Here is a 22052-nt window from a genome sequence, read left to right on the forward strand (position 1 = left end):
TAATAATAATAATAATAATAATAATAATAATTATACCCTCGCCCGGTCCCAATTTGTATTTCATTCACAATTCAACCATGTCCATGTGCTTCTTAATGCTTCATTTATTCTCCCAGGAGGCAACATGGACACAATTCTCCCAAGAGCATATTTCATGTGCGACTTTGTGGTCAAGAGGTATGACACTCCGCTTCTGACCTGTAGATCTCAGTTTGGGTCCTGCCATTCTTCAGTGCAAAGTTGAGTCTTTAGTAAAGGCTCTTTACTCATGTTTTCTCACCACACTCAGGTATAAAATGATATACCTGGCTGGTAAGTAAAAAAACAAAAAACAAAAAACAAATGCAATAGCACTTTTCAGGCATAGTGTGTCGTCCTTTTTGTTTAGTGTTGCTGTTTGCTTGGAACCCCTTGTAAACTCCTTTGACTTTGAGCAAATTTTGTGGATATTGCGCTTTACAAAAGCAATTTTTTCAGATGGCCCCATTCAAAATATAAAAAAAAAGAAAAGAAAAAGGAGAAATAAAAAAAATATCTAAAAATATTTTTTTACAAAGCAAACCTTCCAAATTGAAGAGGGAAATTCTTTTTTATCCGATGCAGCAACTTTTCTTTGGTGGGTAGCTCAACATAGAAATATGGCTCTTCGTCAGAGACAATCTACAAAACGAAAATGAAATCAAAGTCAATTTAATAGTTTTTATTTCTAATTTTGTAACAAATTTAATGAGCTCCACCATAATTAAGTTATTATCCTAACAGCACAATTGTCTTTTTCTTTTTTTTATTTATCTAATCACCATTTCTCTTATCATAATCTGGTATTGATATAATAACAACAATAATAATAATAACAATAATAATAATAATAATAATAATAATAATAATATACAATAATAATAATAATAATAATAATAATAATAATAATAATAATAATAATAATAATAATAATGTATATCTACATAGCACCAGCATCTCATGCAATATGAGGTCTAGGCGCTTAATAATTATAGACCTGGCTGTTTCCATCTGGATGAGGACTTTTCTGAAATCTATTAATTACATTAGTATTACTGTTAAAGATCTCTTGATGAAAACATTAAAATACATAAAATACAATTCTTTAAAAAAATATTCTCCAATTACAATCACGCATGGAGATGAACTCAAAATATTCATTTCAAGACACTCGACTTCAATTAGGAAGAATACATTTCTATTTCGTACTTCAAAAACATGGAACAGTTTAAAAATTGAAACTTAAAACACTAAAGGTATTAATGAATTAAAAACTCCCCTTGATAGGGAACTTTTTGCTTTAAAATACATATATGACTGAGCAATCATAATTTGTCAATGATAAAAATAGATGGGTTTAAAATAAAAAGTTTTATGCTTTGGTTTTATCTGTTTCTCCCTTTGTAATACTTTTATCTCAAAGAACATGCAATGTGAAATGTACAATATATTGTTACTTATGTTTTAAGGGCATTTACGGAATACTTGGTCAATTTTAAAGCCCCATTACTGATATGATATAATGTGAGGTTAGACTACAGTAAAAATATGCCATTCAGATTGGTCCTGATATTATCAACATCTCTGTTTATAAATAGGCATGCATTTAAAAGGCTGAATTTCATAATTTCGACCTGCCAATGGACATCACATTGTTTCATTTATTCTCCCAGCAGGTCACGTGGTACTGAATGCATTGCATACAGGATAAATCATCTAATAAATATATTATTTTGCACTAGTCCTCTTATAATATCTATAATTGCCTATGGTCAGGAAGTCACCCAAGTCAAAAGTGTGTCGTAATCTAGTAGAGGTATGTTTTTCTCTTTTAGCAAGAGAAATTCAGCCCTATTTCTTACTGTGCGGCTCTCCAATGCAACTGACACAAGGATTATCTCATTTTTCAAGGTACACACTGACGATGATTCACTCTTGAAATGAATAAATAAAAAAGGGAATTTAATGAGACTATTTGGTTTAAGTGTGCAGCTATATGGTCTAGTGGCATGACACTCGCTTTCGGATCGGAAGATCCTGGGTTCAAGCCTTGCTCGGCGCATAGTTGAGTCCTTGGAAAAGGCTCTTTACTCACATTCTCACACCATACTCAGGTGTAAAATGAGTGTCTGGCCGTTAATAGCATTGTCTCTGTTGGAAAAAAAATGTAATATCGCCTAGCAGGCATCATGTCTCGTCCTACATGTTAAGTGTTGCTGTTGGTCAGGGACCCCTTGTAAAGCGCTTTAAGCATGTTTAGTGGATATTGTGCTATATAAAAGCTCAACTTTTAATAAAAAAATTTTTTTACTGCATAAAATTTTATTTGAATGCAAGAAATAAAAAAAGGAAAAAAGGGAGAGACAAAATGAAAGTTGCATTGATTACCTGTTTGATGTCTGAATGCTTGGGGATCTCAGCCAATTCAATGGCTTCTGATTCAGCACAAGACATGAATGTGTCTTTGATATCCACGACCGAGTCAAGAGGGATCGGAACTGCCTGAGGAAAGATTTTCAAGGAAAACAAGTTTGATTATAATATTAATATGTAACCCAACATCTCAAAGTGGTTATTATGTCGGGATGAACTAGGTGCTGTGAACTGAAACTTGGGGTTACTTTCTATGCATTGTGTGGAAAGAAAAAAAAAAGAAAAGAAAAGAAATTACTCCACACTTTCAGATTTGGCCAAGTCAACAAACATAATAAAATTCTGGAAATTTTTGGTAAAAAATTCCAGAAGGAAGAAGAAAAAATCTGTACCAAACCAAAATGTTTGATTTTCTTTATTTAAAATAATATTAAAAATAATGACATTTAAAGCAATTTATTCATCTTCAATTTAGGTTTTAAAAATCCGAATCAGGGGGGGGGGGGGGGGGGGGGGGTTGGGGGGGGGCGGGGTTGGGGGGGGAGGGGGGAACTAATCAAACTTTGGCTCCAAATAAACCGATTTAATGCTCTGCATCTGCATATGCATCAAGACTAAACATCTTAAAGTCAATCTTAAAGAATGACAATATAAGAAACCTGTATGTTTTTCAGAACCAAAATTTAAAAACCCCAAAAACATTACTTTATATTTTTCTTTTCAGTTCAGAAAAGTGGAAGGAGCAAGCATTAAAGTAATTATAAATAAACAAGGATTAGAAAATAAAAAGTTCCTTTCTATTCCCAATAGCTCAGCTGCCATTCTTGGGTAGCTGAGTTTGTTAGATCTGGTGAAAATTATTTTGTAATAGACTAGCAACCTACCCTAAGGGTAGCAAGCACTTGCTATTGTCCATTGAAAGAGGAATGTTCTCCAGCTCCATGTGCCTTCTTGCTTTGAATAAATACTTTACTCCTTGCATTTTCTTATTTCTCATAAGCTCCATAAGAATAATATCATTTTTTAAAGCGAAAAAATGTTAAACTAATTTTATTAATTGATTTATATCTAAGGATATCTAACCTGTACTTGGAGATGTTGTGTACGGAAATTTCTTTCAAAGAATACCACACTCTTGTCTTGAGACTTGAACATTTTTCGTAAACATGACTTATATGTGAATGGCCGTTAAGGAAAAATCTGTGATGAATATCGCCCAAAACTAAACAAATAATTATCAATTAAATAGAACATTACAGTTTTAAAATTAAACTAATGTTTAAGTGTCTACTTAAGAAAAGTTAGTGCTTTTTTCTAAAAGATCTCTTTAAAAAAAATGAGAGGAGGGTGGGAGGGAGGGGGGGAGAGAGAGAGAGAGAGAGAGAGAGAGAGAGAGAGAGAGAGAGAGAGAGAGAGAGAGAGAGAGAGAGAGAGAGACATTCATCTGAATATCACCCAAAATAAAATGCTCCTATTTCAAAGCAAAAACACAAATATCTACATAAAAGAAACAAATGATAAAGGTGTTTAGGTGAGACATTAATGATGAACAAATATAACCATCAACCCCCACCCTCCTCCGTCTGAGTAAGTCTGAAATCCCCAAAGATCACGTTAAAATTGTCAATAAATCATGGATGATAAATTGAAAATAACAAAACAAAACCAAACCATAATCAAAGATTGCATCATGACAGGCTAATGATAAGGATATTGGTCAATCTGTTGTGTGACATCTTGAGAACAGCTGACGTAAGACTGGTAGTGATGGACAGGTAGGATTAACACATGATCGGGGACTAACCCTCCCTTGGCTAGGGCTAAATAGGCCTGGAAATGAATAGGGGTGAAATCAAGGATTTAGTCAAAAACTTAATCTCATTCCATCAAACTTGATAATATATATTTGATTTTAAAAAGATGGCGATGAATAAAATAACTAATTAAAACTTTTTACTAACTTTGCAATACTCAGCAATGATTTACTTGATAGGTACTGTAGATTTTATTGCCTGGACTTTTTTCCGTTCATCTATCTCCAGTTGGATCTTGATGGTTCCAAGTTCAATTTTTGATTTTTCATAATATTGCATTTCTTACTTCATCCTGGATTTCTCTAGAAAGATATTTATGTAAACCAAGCTCTTTGTGGACAGAATTTCATCTGGCAAGCTGTTCCAATATTGAAATATTATCACAATAAGACTATTCATTCTAATGTCTAATCTTGCCCTCTGTGAGAAAAGTTTCCAGTTATTCCCTTTTTATCCATTTACGGACTGATTTTCAAAACCTATTTCAACACCTTTCTTCAAATTCTTTTTTTTTCTTTTTTGTCAAAAATAGAGCAGGGATGTGTTAGCTCAGTTAGTAGAGCACTCGCCTCAAGCGCAAAATTGAGCTTTTTTCTAATCTCACTATCCATAACATAATTGGGTAGATAAGTATTATATACTCAGAGAAAATGACTCTGCAATAGACAAGAGTCAAATTCAAAGAGTAGCCTACAATTACTGTCTGGACTCTGGCTTCAGTCCTTGAGCCCTGTTGGCTCTGAAGGACAATTTATTCTGGAAAACCAAAAACAACCTTCTATACCAAGCAGTGTAAAATATTTTTGATACAAAATGGATTCACTCTATCATTCCCAATAAGAATTCCTTTCCACATCAGATTTTAATATCATTCCGTTTCTCTCCACCATTTCTAAACGACTGATTCCACCTGTCACGTTGGAATGGACTAGATGGCGACAATTGAGTCAAAATGAAAACAATTAAGAAATTTTCATTTTCAAAGTTTAAAATACAAAACACCATAAATTCAAATTTTATACACAAAGTTTTGATTCATCCTAACATAATAATTATTACTGTTTAGAGATAATTGAATCAATCAAAATCACATTTCTGATATTAATTTGTTCCTAGTTTTGACTCGGGTTTCCTTTGGTTTCCCTGAGGATTGCTGTCCCTTCATTACCTTGTCACTGACACTGACTACAAGGTGTTTTTCTACCTCAGGACTTCCTAGACAGAACCAGCAAGGGCCTGTAGGTTGGGCTGAAATCAAGTAATAAAAAGAATATTTTATAATAGAGCTATGAAATATAAATACAAATAAAATCCCGATCAATAAGACAGGTAAAAGTAATAAAAATAATAATAATAATAATAATAATAATGATAATAATAATAATTAATATAATAATAATAATAATAATAATAATAATAATAAATAATAATAATAAATAATAATAATAATAATAATAATAATAATAATAATAATAATAATAATAATAATAATAATAATAATAATAATAATAATAATTAATGATAAAATAATATATAATAATAATAATAATAATAAATAATAATAATAATAATAATAATAATAATTAATATAATAATAATAATAATAAAATAATAATAATAATAATAATAATAATAATAATAATAATATATATTAATGATAACAATAATAATAATAATAATAATAATAATAATAATAATAAAAAAAAAAAAAATAATAATAATAATAATAATAATAACAATAATAATAATAATAATAATAATAATAATAATAATAATAATAATAATAATACTAATAATAATAATAATAATAATAATAATAATAATAATAATAAAATAATAATAATAATAATAATTACAATAATAAATAACAATAACAACAACAACAATAATAATAATAAAATAATAATAATAATAATAATAATGATAATGATGATGATGATGATGATGATGATGCCTAAAGAATTAATATAAAAGAATTACATTTTTAAAGCTGTTTTTCAAAAGCTAACATAAGCTTCTTTATATATAAATGTGTGTGTGTGTGTGTGTGTGTGTGTGTGTGTTTGTGTGTGTGTGTGTGTGTGTACAATATATTGAATAGGTGGCCAAAAGTTTGTCAACAATATTAACAAAATCAAAGCAAGTCCGTACGAGCTTTCCTGGGCTTCTTTTCATGCTCCCTCTCTTCTCTCCCACCTCCTCCTCTGCCTCTCCCTCTGTCTCCCTTCCTTTTACCACTATGATGTTTGGCATTCATGTCATAGAAGAATTGCTGTGGAGCTTCCTGTCAACAATTAAAACAAAACATAAAAACAAAAAACAAAAGATGGCGAAAACGTGAGATTTTTTAAATAACCATTTATATTATCCTCAAAACGCTGTATACAAGCCAACAGCAACACTTTGCATGCAGAATGAGGCATGATGCTGGTAAGGCACAATAACATTTTTTTTTTACAGAGACATGCTGTTAGCAGCCGGGTACTAATTTTACAACTGAGTATGGGGTGTGAATGTGAGTAAGAGTAATTTCCAAGGACTCAACGTAGCGCTGCCTACAGCGGGATTCGAACCAGTGACTTAAGGTCCCAAGGCAAGTGTCATACAAGACCAGAAAGCCACAGAATGAAATAGGTATTATATTTTGAATGAAACTTATTCTTAACAAAATATGTAACAGGAAACGTTTTTAAATATACAATGAAAAAAAAAAAAAGAACATTCCACATGCTTGATTTGCTTAAAAATTTTTCATTAATTTTCTCATTTGGCCATATGGACCAAATTTTAAAGTCAGTAGAGAGATGATGTGAGATAATAACAGTCCAATTATCTTCATCTTCATCTTCACCCTTCTACAGGATGACCCCAGTGAGAAAAAAACAAATAATAGTGCTTCAGAGCCATAAGTTCCATAACATCAGAGTCTATCTTAGTTTCTATGGTGTTCAGCTTAAAGTAAGTTACTGCTACCCTTTTGATAGTGCTCTGGAAAGTGTTTTTTTTCCAGATCTAATATAGATAGAATGCGCTTGGCCAAGGAGTTCACAACATTGCCATCCGGAAGTATAACGGACCAACACACAAACTCTGTGTAACCATGAACTTTTATAGTCTGGTTAATACAGTTTAGTGAGAACAACTCCCAAACGCGGATGGCAAAAACAATAACAAAGGCCTGAGTGACGTCATCTGCATACTATCTATAGACTGCTACCTAATCGAAGCTGAGAGGACAGCTCACCCAGTTTATTTTGAGACCAAGACCGTATAGCTACACCACAGCAACACAAAAGATAACTTCTGTCTGGATAAAAAGCCAATGTGACCTTTCACCCATAAACAAGTATTGTGTCGGTGTGAGCCAGATGTCAAGAACTTATCTAAAGTTAAAATGAGGAGAAATGTGAAATTTTGATTCCTGTCACCTTTAGAAAATATAGCTATTGCTTTTGATAAAGCCCAGAAATGTAACCCAAGTCCCATAAGTCTTGTCAGTGTATTTCAATAAGTCACCCTGACATAACACCATTTTGAAGAGGTGGGCCCCAAATGATTTCACATCACACGGACACAAAGTCATGAGTAAAAGGACACCATATATCATATTAGTGAAGTTAGACAAAAATAGAAAAACCCCACCCCTCTCCCCTACCCATTATTTGGGTCACAAATGGTCTCAATCCAGAACATGGACATGAAGCCATAAGTAAAAGGACAACAAATATTAGAGAATAGCAAAGTCGAGCAAAAATAGAACCCCACTCTTCACCCCATAGCCATCACTCATGGTTCAGGTGGGGAACGACGATATAAGTGACCCAATCAGATCAGCAATATTTCCCTTACCTCATCTGTGGTCATCACGTCGTGGGGTGTGTACGGACATTCTGTGACATCTTGAGGTTGTTTGACCAACTCATTTACATCCATTTTGGACAAGGGTACAATGTTGAAGGCATACAAGTACTAGATAAAACAAAAAAAAAATAAAATAATTATGAATGTTTATAGAGTGATTTTCCAATGCATAATGAACTCAATGATGCAGAAAAAGAAGAAGAAGAAGAAGAAGAAGAAGAAGAAGAAGAAGAAGAAGAAGAAGAAGAAGAAGAAGAAGAAGAAGAAGAAGAAGAAGAAGAAGAAGAAGAAGGAGGAGGAGGAGGAGGAGGAAAATAAAAACAAAAATATACTAATAATAATAACAACAACAACAATAACAACATGCAGTTTTAAAACAAATTATTACATCCAACTAACTTTTTGCTTATCTTTGTTGGCGACAGAAGCCATAGCGATAAATCGTGTTGTGTGTCGAGCAGATTCCAAGAGTACTTGATGATTTCTGGAAAAAAATCAAATAGAAACATCAGTTTAGTTTGAAATTCAAATCTAAATTTGGTCACAAAATTCTTAAAGCTGCTCTTTAGACTTTCTCATCATGTCAATGGCCTTCTTATTCTCTTCTTATTCTCTCATTCAAGATTGAGTATTTCCTTTCAATTCATATCATAGCTCTGGTCTTTTTAAAAATCAATTTCAACAGAAAGCGCCTGGTAATTAAAAATGAAAAGCATCTCATATTTTGTTTGTTTGTTTGTTCGGATTTTTTGTTTTGTTTTATATGTTTTGAGGATATTAATTTTTCAAAAACCCAATTTGAAAATATTTAATCACATGTGAGAGAAACAATCACCATTCTTATTTTCAGCTATCATTATTGGCTCCAAACACATTTGCCCTGACCTGCCACAGGGAGATAACAAAAAAAAACCCTTTAAAAATCAGTATATTTTTGTGGAAAAATAAAAATGTGAAGAAGACAAATCTGAATCAATACAAATTACTTGATTTTCACCTTTATTTCTATGAATTGACAGTTTAAAATAACGACTTCACCCGGGATCCACCTCGGTCCCTTTGCGAGTGACTCGAGTGCTCTACACACTGAGCTATCAGGACCCTCAATTTGTGCATATATTACAAACTTTTATTTTTGATGCCAAAAATGTTTTGACTTTACAATATTTGACTTAAATCAAACATTAAAGAATGAAGGTAAACAGTAACTCAATGATATGAGTTCAGCTATTTTAAGTAATATTCCTTGAATATTCCCTGATGAACAGTACACAATTTTACCATCTTAAAAAATACTTTAAAACTCACTTTCACTTCTAAAAATGTGTTTCATGCAAGTGACATAATAATGCCCTCTATACATGACTGAATGAACAGATCCCATTTCCTCCCATACATTATGAAGTCTTGTAGCATGACACTCACATTAAGACCTGTTGGTCCCTGGTTCAAGTCCTGCTTTGGACAATGCAAAGTAGTCCTTGGAGAATGCTCCTGACTCACATTCTCTTAACATACTCCGGTGTAAAATGGCTACATGACCAGTAAATTTTTGTCTCTGTCCAAAATAAATTGTAAGAGAACCTTTCATGTCTCGTTCTAAATGTTAAGTGTTGTTGTTGGCCCATTGTAATGTGTGTAATAGCTCACAGTTAAGTATTTCTTTTTATGAAAAGACAAAAGTCCAGCTTACCTGTATGGCTGTCTTTCATAGAAAACATCTTCCAAACCAGCAAAATGGTACCTGGGTCGCAGCACTCTGGCAACCTCAGAAAGGTACACAGATTGTGGAAACTTTCGGTCTTCTTTGTTCTAGATTTCACGAGATAGTAAACAAAATACATAATTTAACATGCACATTTATGAAGTCCATTTCTGCAGTAACAAACCAAACTTATTGTACTTCACAATTATTCTTTTATTACATTAGCAGGCCATCCTGACTCTTAGATACACATTTTAAAGAATTCTATTTAAGCTGTAAATTTCTGCAGAATAAGATTTTATAAAATTGTGTTATGATACAAATATGGTACTAAGATAGCTTGAGATGTAATTAACAATGATGGAGCAAATTATTTTTAAGATATTTACCACGATATTGTAGTCTACATCGATGTTTCAGGCTTTATGGACATCATCAGGACAGTGTTGAACATTTAGTAGAAGTTGTAGTAATTGTTCACTGTTGAAGTGATTTCGTAATTTCAAAGTTGATTAATAGGCATTTCCGTCTATGCGGAGAGCTGTTGTGTTTCTTGTTCAGCGTTGAGTATGGCCTCAAGAGGAGGACAGAGTATTTCTATTCCAAGCATAAGCTACATTTTTTATTGATGGTGTTAAAGATAGAATTTCCTACGAAACATTGTGGTCTAGCTTTTTGCCGTTTAAATTCCAAATGTGTTCGCTGAGTTTTGTAGATGTTCTTTTATTGGTGTTTATAAATTGATGTATGGTGGTTGTATCTAGTTTTGAAATTATTTTTCCTACATATTCTTCCTTGTTTTGAAGATGTTTTCTATGTTTTTTTTTGGTATCTTTTAAAGGGTTTTAAGGGGCTTGCAATACATTTAGGTCATATCAGTACCAGTAAAAAGGAAGAAAATTGGATAGTGAAAAGATTCTCGATGTACAATAAAAAAGACCTGAGGAAAAAAGTAAGACAAAGGGGAGTGGCTCAAATAGGGAACAGATGTAGATTCCAAGAGCACACCATCAATGTACTTAGTTTGAGATCACCTAAACGTCTCACCCATATACCTGCACAAGATCCCACTAAGAGGAATACACTCAAATGCTTACATTATACATTCAAAATAACAAACATAACAATACGTAACAGAGAGATGATTTACAAGGAAAAAAATATCATCTCCCAAAACAATAACTATGCATTTGACTGTTTCCCTCCCAGCCAAGCACTACGGCACCCCAGAAACAAAGCAAGATTCGATGACATGGAAACATCCATCCTCACCTGTCGCGAAGAAATTCAAAGTCATGCGGTCAGCAAAGAAAATAATGGGAACTGTTTTCTGGGACAGTCGTGGTGTTATTCTGTTCGAAACCTTACAACCTGGAGAAACAATCAATGCTGCAAGGTACTGCCAAACTCTTGACAAGCTTAGGGAGGCCATTCGCAGAAAGCGCCCAGGGCAGTTGACCAACGGGGTCATTTTGCAACACGACAACGCTACACCCCACACAGCACGAGTGACGCAAGGTTGGCTAGAGAAATATGGATGGGAGATTTTGCCACACCCACCACACAGTCCAGACCTCGCACCATCTGATTATCACCTCTTTGGGCCACTGAAACGTGAGCTGGCAGGAAAGCACTTTGATGTCGATGAAGAGCTTGTTGACCATGTGCAGAAATGGCTACAAAACCTTGACGGAAATTTCTTCCGAGAGGGTATCTATTCCATGGTGCGGCGTTGGCAGAAGTGTGTCGACAGACTTGGCTGTTACGTAGAGAAATGAAGGACGAGTCAAGGTATGAACACGTGCAAGAATTGATAGCATAAAAAAAGCGGATTTTACAGGCATTTTTCGGTTAATTATGAAAGAGCCCTCGTACTTCAAATAGAGAACAGATGTAGATTCCAAGAGCACACTATCAGTGTAATTAGTTTGAGATAACATAAAATTCTCACCCAGAAACCAGTACAATATCCCACTAAGAGGAATATACTCAAATGTTTATAAATCATATGTTAAAAATAAAAAATAACAGTACATAACAAAGAGATGATTTACAAGGAAAAAAAATATCATCTCCCAAAACTATAACTATACATTCAACTGTTTTTCTCCCCGTCAAGGACCCAGGCCAGGACAAAACTAAGTAATCCCATTCCAAGACAGAAAGCAATTGGAAAACAGGTACAGGGAGATAGAAGACACAGCAAGTACCTCCCTGCCCTTTTTGTGAGGTCAGGAACCCCACTCAAAATGTAACATTTCATCCAACTTTGATACACAGGTTCTTTTCTCCATAATTCGATGGATTAGCTGACTGAGCATTTACAAGTCAAGGAATACGACAGATATATCAACCTACCACAGACTTTCCATACTTTTCCACATTTTTTGGCCACTGGGATGTGATAAGAATATCAATACCCTTGAAAGAGGTATCGTTGATGACAGGAGCGACCAAAGACCGGATGTCTTGTTTGGTGAATGTGTAGTCGTCTCCAGAGGGCTTAGGGCTTTCCAGCCCGCTGACATATGCAATGGAGAGGCCGGATGATCCAGTAAATCTTCCTTGTTTTCCTACAAATACAAAACATCAATGATAAAAAATCAAATGTGTCCATGGCCAAAATGCATAGTGCCTTGTTTTTTAAATAGAACAACCAATTTTGAGAAGGGTAAGACCAGATAGTTGATGATCGCAAAATTCTAGCCCAGTAAATGTGTTCTCTTTACATAATCAATACCCCACTCAACACATGTGTGAATGAGTACCTGGCCATAGCTAATAAAGAACAAAGTGGAGTGATTGTAAAGGAAGATTAAATACACAGCTTTCTAATTCAAAGATGAGAATCTTTCAACTGAATTATTGGCTTGCCACAAAGAAGAAGACAAAAATGATGATGAAAAGAAAACATGGAGGAAGAGAGGGATGGAGAAAGAAGAGGAGGAGGAGGAGAAGAAGAAGTAAAGTTGTAAAATATAAAAAGAAAAGAAAAGAAAAAAATAACATTTCATCATATCAGTAGTAGGGTGTTAAAATGGACCATGTGTTCCTGAAATGCACTGAAATCAATAAATTGTACATTACGGATTGCATATTCCCTGAGACACAAATATTAAAACGATAAAAACAGATAAAAACATAGAAGAAGATCAGAAAATACAAACAAAAAACACAAAGAAACCCATCCATTCTTTTTTTTGATATATTTTGACTGTTCTGTCATATATGTATTTTCAAGCAAAAAACAATCAAAGGCATTTTTATATTCATTAATATCAATATTATCATTAATGTTTTCAGCATTTTTAGTTTTAAATCTTTAACTGTTTCATGTTTTGGCAGTACGGAATATAAATGTATTTAGTTGAAGTCGAGTTTCTTGAAATAGATATTTCGAGTTCATCTCTACACCTGAATGAAATTTGAGAGTAATAAAAAAAATCATTGTATTTTATATTATCAAGACCGTGAATAATTAATGTAACTGAATAAAATCCCCACTCTCTCTTCTATATTTCAATGTTGGAAGGCCCATGTCAATCTGACCTACCTAAATATGTGACTCCCTCACACAAATCAGTACCCTTGGGGCCATCAAAATAGATGCCAAACTGTTCTTGACACGGTCCCAAGATCAGGGTTGAGATTGGAACTGAAAATAAAGGATTAAAAAATACGAATTTTATCAATGAAATTTGAATATTAGAGAGAGAAGGTAAAAATATTGTGACGAGACAATGCAGTTTGAACCAGTTTGGCACATTAATATTGTATCACGCATGATAAAAGCTTTCCTGTCAATGCAATTCCACTGTCCATCTGATCTGGACTATGCTTTTTAACTGACATCAAAGGATTAGCTTACACGATGGGCTAATTGACTCAGCACTCGCTGTCTGCATCACAAGGTGTGAAACGTGATCGCAATCCACCCAAGGCAGTGTGTTTGTTTACATTGTCTGACCAATTGATTGCAATTCTCTACCTGCGAATTGTTTTCCTCTTCTGGGCCGTGAACAATAAGAAAGGATTACAGGGAGAACTTGCGTCTCATCTTTTGATTGATATGTACGGTCCATGTCCTCATTGATACACTCAAAAGATGACTGAACTGGCATAAACTTAAGGCAAGTCTTTCTCCCCATTAGAAAGCTGGCTCTCGAGATGGAAAGGTCGACAGAATGTCGAGCTTGAAAAAGAACATGACGAAAAACACTATGCTGATGTCTTTTCTGCCAGCCAATGGCGTGAAGTTTTAAAACAATTTCAGCAGTACAACTCTAATGACAATTACAATGCAGACGAGATGAGGCTTTCCTACAATCAACGCTTCACGATTACCATTCTTACAAACAATAATGTCACACTTTGTTGTCGATGAAACACGAATAAAAAGAGAAAATGTAAAAGAAAAAAAGCCCCTTCCCCCTCCCCCCTTAAAAAAAAATTTGAAAAAAACCCCATAAAAATAAAAATACCCCCCCCCCCCCCCCCCCGCCCCCCCTTGCAAAAAAAAAAAAAAACGCCTCTTCTAATCAGTCTAATGTCTTGAACATGATGGTCCCAAGCCCGTAGAAACCTCAGAGGGGAAGGTCCCACTTGAATGGTACATGAAAGCTGGTGCTTAGATGCTAGTTTTAGCTTCTCCGCTTAATCGCACGCTCCGCTTAATCGACACACGAACCTGAACTCCTGAGGGTGTGTGATTAAGGAGTCGACTGTAGTAGTAGTAGTAGTAATAATAGTGGTAGTAGTACCAGTAGTGGTAGTAGAAGTAGTAGTAGTAATAGTAGTAGTAATAGTAGTAGTAGTAGTAGTAATAGTAGTAGTAATAGTAGTAGTAGTAGTAATAGTAGTAGTAGTAGTAGTAGTAGTAGTAGTAGCAGTAGTAGTAGTAGTAGTAGTAGTAGTAGTAGTAGTAGTAGTAGTAGTAGTAGTAGTAGTAGTAGTAGTAGTAGTAGTAGTAGTAGTAGTTGTAGTAGTAGTAGCTGTAGTGGTTGTCAACCGTGATGATATGTGGGTGGTGGTTGTAGTGCTTGTGGTAGTGATGACAATGTGGTGGTGTGGTTGAAGTAGTTGTGATATTGATGAGGATGATGATGATGATGTTGTGGTGGTGGTTGTATAGGTAGTGTGTTGATGGTGATTTTAGTAATATTGGAAGTGATGATGGTGTGGTGGTTGTAATAGAAGTGGTAGTTATGATGTTCTGGTGGTAGTGATAGTAGGAGTAGTGGTGGTTATGATGACCAATTGATGATAATATTTGGTGTCGAATTGCCACAAATGTAACGAATTGAAAATGAAATGAATACATTGATGTTGTGTATATCGCACGTGTGAAAGAAAGAGAGAGAGAGAGAGAGAGAGAGAGAGAGAGAGAGAGAGAGAGAGAGAGAGAGAGAGAGAGTGAGAGAGAGAAAGAGAGAGAGAGAGAGAGAGAGAGAGAGAGAGAGAGAGAGAGAGAGAGAGAGAGAGCGAGAGAGATAGAGAGAGTAAATAAGTAGGAGTGAAATATCTGTACAATGTTATAGTTATCATATAACGTTATAACAAGTGTAACTAAATGACAAATTGCCACATTTATGGACAATAAAGATCTATTCTTCTTCTTCTTCTTCTTCTTCTTCTTCTTCTTCTTCTTCTTCTTCTTCTTCTTATTATTATTATTATTATTATTATTATTATTATTATTATTATTATTATTATTATTATGATGTGTGGTTGGTGGTTGTATGAGTCGTGGTAGAGGAGGTGGTTGGGGGACTATCCTTGGAACAATATGACCTCACCGAAATTTGAGGGTAGTTGCCCGTAACCAGGAATTTCTTGCTCCAGACCAGATTTTGGCATCTCAGTGGAACTTTCATCATCACTTTATTGAATCGTATGCCAAAGTGGCTACAACTTTCTGTTTCATTTCTTTGCAGGTAGCAAACAAAAGATCTATATACCTATATACCTGACTGATTTTTAACCTTTTTTAAATGTTTACTTGACATAGCACTTCATACTTTTGAGGGTTTATTTAGTTTAGAAATGGTCTGGAATACCATAAATGTCATATATCACTCAATTGTCTGTCAAAAGCATTGTGAAAATAGTTAAAAGGTAAATAAATGGTTGATGATAAGAAATGGTATTTTTTTAAAGTATACTTCTCAATTTGAAAACAGTTTGATGTATCCTATATCTTCATGGCTTGATTTCAATTATCTGAGCCTCAATAGTACAAAAGGACATAAAAAACAATTGGCTATAAAAACAGGACGTTACCTTTAACCTTTCCTGACTTGTAAGGCTCCCAACTCGACATATTTGGGCCAAAAAACTCTCCAATACACAAAAGTAGCTGAAAAAGATGAACATACTTTTTATACAAACTGCTTTCAAAATAAGAGAGTTAAATAATGTTTATAGACATGAATCTAATAACAAAGTTCAAACAAATATGCACTCTTGTTTAATTTGTAATTCTATTAATAGGAAAAAACTTACATTTCAGAGAACTCTTACAGGGTAATTCCATGTGAAACTGACGTAACTATCAGGGCTTAACTCAAAAACACAGTTTTGATGACAGAGAATTCATTTAATGACAAAAGATCAATGAGGGATTTGATTTTTTGTTTCATAACCAGGTGGCAAAATTTTCTTCTTAATGATGCTCATGGAGCGTAACTGATACAACTCAGAGAAAATGAAAAGTTAAGACATGATGTGATTTCATTTTAAAATTCTCTAAAATTGTTTTAGGCCGAAGTCTCAGCTTAACAGTGGTGATTTAACACTTCTTGCAGTAACTTTAAATAGCATATAAATGTTAAAGGAATAAATAAGTATTTTCTATAGGAAATGTATTTTGTAACTGACACAATACGCTCTGAACAATGCGTTCAAAGTTAATAAATAAGACATGTCATGGAGTGATATTGGTGTCATATAATAAGCATATGATTTTTAAAATACATAAAACTTAACTAATGGTCAAGCAAAATATGTTTGTAAGTATTTGTAATTGTTCAGTTTAGTTTTTTACTCAGGGTTGACATTGTCGTGGAACTGCCCTACTGTCAATGATCTAATGAAATATCACAATGAATAAGTAAAACAAGAATCTCCATATCATGTTTCCCTTAAAAGCTCAACATTTGAATAAGAAACAATGCCTTGCATTTAACAAGAGAGTTGAACTCAGATATTCCAATACCTTTGATAAAAATATAATTTTATCTATGATTTTTACCAATTTACTCCAAACGTTGACTGACCCTAATTTAAAAAAAAAATTCTTTCACTAGATTGGAGAGGAGAATGTTTGGAAAAATTAATCGTTGTGAAAATAAACTTTTGAACAAAGTAACAATCAAAGACTTTTTAAAGCATAACAAAAGAAAGAACAAAATTTTTTTTAAATAAAAAGATTAATAATTACATCAAAGTTTCCATTTTTCTTTTGTATTGTGTCAACTCTTTTAAAAAGCTGGTTGAAGTTGCCTTCAACATCACCTGCAACAAGACTGAATATAGAAAAGCAGTGAATTTCACACAATAAATAACACATTCTCAGAAAAGCCACTTCGCTCTTTAAATTCAATTTTAATCCTGAGACTGAATTCATTTCACCATGTTTTCTCCCCGTTATTCGAGAATAATAATAATAATAATAATAATAATAATAATAATAATAATAATAATAATAATAATAATAATAATAATAATAATAATAATAATAATAATAATAATAATAATACTTTATTGCATCCCAAAAAGGAAATTGTTTGTACAGATGTGTTATAATTTACACAATAAGATAAAAAGATAATGGCAATATGATGTTTATATGAACAAGGAACGGTTCCACAACCAGAGCCTCGCTTTATATGAATAATTTCACCACAGTAAAATGGTTAAAACTGTCACTATAAACTGAAAATTGGAAAGATTGCAAAAAAATAAAATCGAAATAAGTATATAAAATGATTATTGCTTGTTGTTATAAAGCAATATACTGGACGGCAGAAGAGATTTTCTGTGTCTCTCTGTTTTTGTTGAAATAGAAAAAGGGCGACCACTCCTTTCTGACATAATAATTGATGGTCTTGGTGGATGATGATGGTCATTTAATATCTGAATTATTTTACCAATACAAAATTTCTCGTACAAAAGATCTACATCGTCGACATCATTTATATAGTATTTAATGGATTTTTAAATATTTGAATTTATTTTGTTCCTTTTCACTGCTAAGCAATTGCCTCCCCAAGCTGTTATACAAAATGACAGGACACTTTGGATTACTGCTTTATAAAATAATGTGCAGAGGGTTTTATCTATTCTAAACTGAGAAAGTTTTGAGAAAAAATAAGTACGTCTGCACATCTTATGCTTAATTATTTTCTTGAGCCTGTCATCAATCGTTACACCAAGGTATTTGTAGTGAGGGACTCGCTGGACGAATTGGTCCTTTAATTTTAACGGTTCTATAGGTTCCTTCACTCTCTAAAGTCAATCACTAGCTCCTTTGTCTTGCTTATGTTAAGCTCTAGGTGGTGGACATTAAACCAAGGCACAAATCTATCAATTTCTTGTCTATAAGTATAAGCCACTTCGTTGCCGTTTGTTATAAGGCTTTGAAGAGCGGTGTCGTCTGCAAACTTTATTAAAGGTACACTCAGGTTTTGATTTCTACAGTCAAGAAGCTTTGTGAGGTGACACTCGACTGGTGACCTGTAGGTCCCAGGTTCGAGTCCTGCGGTATATGATGCAAAGTAGAGTCCTTTCCCTCAGTCCTAAGAATTAACAAAATACATCAAGGACAAAAACAAAAAATAACAAAGAGAAAAAGAATAGGGGAAAAACAAAAGAAATGAAAGAAAGTTCCAGAAAAATACAAGTTCTGTTATCCTATTATAAAACAGCTGCTATCTTCCAGAAATTTAATTCAAGAAGTTTACACATTTTTATTTCAAATTGACTTGTACTTACTTCCAAGTCTGACAATCCAAAATGTTACGCGTTCATTGTTGTAAAAGAAATATTCTCAAACAAATACAAAATGTTGAACATTACAAAATGTTAAATCAAGACTGTATTCATATGTCAGACTTATAAAAATGTGTACCAATCAAGCAAATGATCATATCCCTGTCTTTAAATTAGCAGTCAAACATTATAAGTGAGTTGTATAAAATCCACAAGAGTAGTGTTACATTGCTTCTTGTTTGTTTGTTGCTTTAGGTCTCTTCCAACACAATTGAGGTTATATGAGAGACCGCTGAAACAAAAAAACAAGCAATCTAACAAAAATAGTACAAATGTCAATCAAAATCATAACCTAAAGATATCATAAGCTAAATTATAAATAACCAAGAACAAACAGGCAGAGGATTTACAGGAAAAAAATATCCCTGTCAAAAATACAATCACAAACCAAAGAAGCAGGATAGGCTAGTAAAGAGAAGAAGAAACGACATCACTATCGGATCGTACACCCATGCGAACATCATAGGTATATGATTCAAGGGTGATGCTCCCATCCAACCACCCGCATTGCTTCTTGTCACGAAATCAAGACATGTTGAGCATGGTGAGTGACTAGATGAGTAAGTATGATGCAAACTCTAGAACGTCCTTGGTCCGTTCCAATTATAAACCCACTGGACACAGGTACGATGACTTGGCTGTAAACAGTAACAGATTTATGAAGGGTGCAATAAATAAGAGTACAGTGCATATGACTTGTACTTCATATAACTAGACATTTGATTGCATGTTGCCTACTGGTGGAAATTATCAAGCTTTGCAAACCAATTTGAGCACGATGACATTCATCAGTGCTGAAAGTGACAAGAAGTGAAAAAGGAGGAAAATTTTTAGAACAATTGCCTTTAAACGTATCATTCACTATCATTGATAGTATACAGTCCAGTTGTCTTCACTGACCTTTTATAAAAAGCTTTGCTGAAATGAAAGTGAACAACAGTTATACAAAACATTGGCAGAAAAGCTGGATATTTTAAACATCATGGATGACGTAGAAAATGGAGAAAATTCCTCCTCCATCTCCAAAATCGCAGATCTCCATGGAACAGCATCAGCCTCTGCAGGGTTGCATTGTGTAACTAAATATTGTGATTCTTTTTAAAATTTACACTTTATACTTACATTTTCAATGGTTTTGTAGCCATCACTGATTAATACACAATTTCTTTACACACTTTTAAGAATCAATCTTAAGTTGAACACCTGAAACAAAAAAGGAATAAAAAGGTTTCACATACACCTGAGTGTTCATAATAATAACAATAATAATAATAATAATAATAATAATAATAATAATAATAAGAAGAAGAAGAAGAAGAAGAAGAAGGAGGAGGAGAAGGAGAATCTGGATAAAAACCTTTCTCTGCAACTAGGCCAATAAAAGGATAAAAAGTGTTATGAAATCCCTTGGAAGCCTTGCGTTTACGAAGACAGAAAATCAAGAAATTGAGGTGGCTGCAAACACAGGTTTTATATTAGGTGGCTTAGGCAAGTGAGAATCCAATCTGAGAGATAATGGATGGGAATGCTGAAAAAAAAGTGCGAGTGTCCCGTAGAGTGATGCGTAGAAGCTGCTTAGAGGAGTAGTGCGTGGACGAATGACAGACATTGGTTGGTTGAGAAACAAGCTGAAAAAAGTGAATATAGTTGTAATACGATGGAATTATGCACAGAGTCCAACAAGTAAAAAATAAATCAGTTAAAACACTCAGGTGGGGAGGGGAACATAAGCTTAGTAACACTGAGTATGGGTTATCACAAGACGATATAACCCAACATTATGGGACATTGCCAACAAATCGGATATAGCTGTGTCCTGACATTTCAACCTACCTGGCCACTAGTGCCGCTCAAGTTGGTGTATTGAAATTCGGCTCAACGGGCACTATAGCTCGTCACAAACAGGAAACAAATCTGATTAAAACCCTTGGATGTTTAAACCTCCAAGGACTCAACACCAGACTGAAATATCACTAAACTATCACCTCTGAGGCGTTTCTGACTTCTATTTCTCTCAGGTTTGTGTTATGTCATTCATCGTTGGAGTAGATATTGTCAAGATTAGTCACATTCATGATCACTCCATTTCTTAAGGATTACTGTACATTCGTCATGCTTCTGGATTATTATTTTCACCACTATATAGGATTTATTGCAGTGGATACATTTTACACCTATTTCTGTTCTACCCGCGATTTCCCACTTTTTTGCACACCAAATTTTATGCGTGTTTTAAATTCCGCTCAATTTGGAACTACTAAGTTACATATTATATCGAAAGCTTTTTTTTGTTTACTTTCCACTATTCTTCTACAACAGAGAGGACCTACAAAATTTCTCTGTCGTCAATCTGGATTTTAGTAATGTATTGATGTCTTTATTGTTTTTTGAAGCGGTTATATTTATTTTTGATTATTACTTGTTACATTGTCAAATAAAGCGGGTTTTAACTACTATACTTTACTACACTTATTGATATTTTCATTTACATTTACATCAATTTTATGTTAATTTAATAATTAAAATTTTTAAAAAAAAACAAACAAAAAACAAAAAAAAACAAAACAAAAAACAACGCTATACTGCCATGGGAGACTATTCAAACCAAGTCTGAACAATCTGTACATCATGTATTACTAGATAGTATTACATGTGTATTGGAATTTGAGTCCGAATAGCATAGCCAAAGGAGACTATTCAGATTAGAGTCCGATTAGCTGCAGCCAAATAAAAAAGATGGCATCAGCCCTCTCGTCATTGACATCAACCCCCAAACAGTGCCCAGTTAAGAGTCAAACAGCTTAACCACTATGCCACAGATCATTTGAGACATGTAAATCATGTCTATTTTTAAATTTTTATTTAAATTTAGAAGAAAACATTTGAATGCCACTTTTATTTTGTTGGTATTTTAAATGTCAGTTGCACTTCAACACAAGCAGAAAACAACAAGACGTTTTAATAACGCGACATTGTAATATATAAATATAATATGATAGTCAAATGTCATTTTACTTTCAGATTTGAGCAGCTTGATTTTGAAACTTCAACTATATAAATGGGCGCAGACATGTTGAAGTACCGCACTTCGTAATTTTGATATGGATAAAACAGTTGAAATTATTTCAACATTCCTATCTATATTTAACCTATAAGTTAGTGATAGTATCAAACATAGCATGGTGTTATTATATAGTCTTGAGAGAAAAATACATTTCAAATGGATATTTAAT

At 33.6% G+C, this 22052-nt stretch overlaps 1 protein-coding gene across 4 annotated transcripts in view; it reads right to left on the minus strand.

Annotated features, from left to right (window-relative positions):
• Positions 1-21903, minus strand: part of LOC144978607 (CWF19-like protein 1) — a 24674-nt gene extending 2771 nt beyond the window's left edge. The window contains exons 1-16 of one of the 4 annotated variants that reach the window (XM_078924893.1): positions 21835-21880; positions 20653-20957; positions 19942-20022; positions 17210-17294; positions 16051-16126; positions 13325-13426; positions 12130-12344; positions 9760-9878; positions 8466-8550; positions 8055-8174; positions 6357-6489; positions 5374-5453; positions 4106-4221; positions 3475-3568; positions 2407-2520; positions 563-660 (exon numbers count right to left, since the gene is read on the minus strand). In XM_078924893.1, coding sequence (XP_078781019.1) covers positions 563-660; positions 2407-2520; positions 3475-3568; positions 4106-4221; positions 5374-5453; positions 6357-6489; positions 8055-8174; positions 8466-8550; positions 9760-9878; positions 12130-12344; positions 13325-13426; positions 16051-16126; positions 17210-17294; positions 19942-19964 — 1460 coding nt within the window. In that variant the 5' untranslated portion in view covers positions 19965-20022; positions 20653-20957; positions 21835-21880. Of the gene's footprint in view, positions 1-562; positions 661-2406; positions 2521-3474; positions 3569-4101; positions 4222-5373; positions 5454-6356; positions 6490-8054; positions 8175-8465; positions 8551-9759; positions 9879-12129; positions 12345-13324; positions 13427-16050; positions 16127-17209; positions 17295-19941; positions 20023-20652; positions 20958-21834 lie in introns of those variants that run through there. The other 3 variants (XM_078924892.1, XM_078924890.1, XM_078924891.1) reach the window with 3 other exon arrangements.
• Positions 21904-22052: the final 149 nt, after the last annotated feature.

Source organism: Berghia stephanieae, chromosome 8, assembly GCF_034508935.2.
Source record: "Berghia stephanieae isolate SIO BIC M18660-M18661 chromosome 8, UCSD_Bste_1.3, whole genome shotgun sequence".
Lineage (NCBI taxonomy): Eukaryota > Metazoa > Mollusca > Gastropoda > Nudibranchia > Aeolidiidae > Berghia > Berghia stephanieae.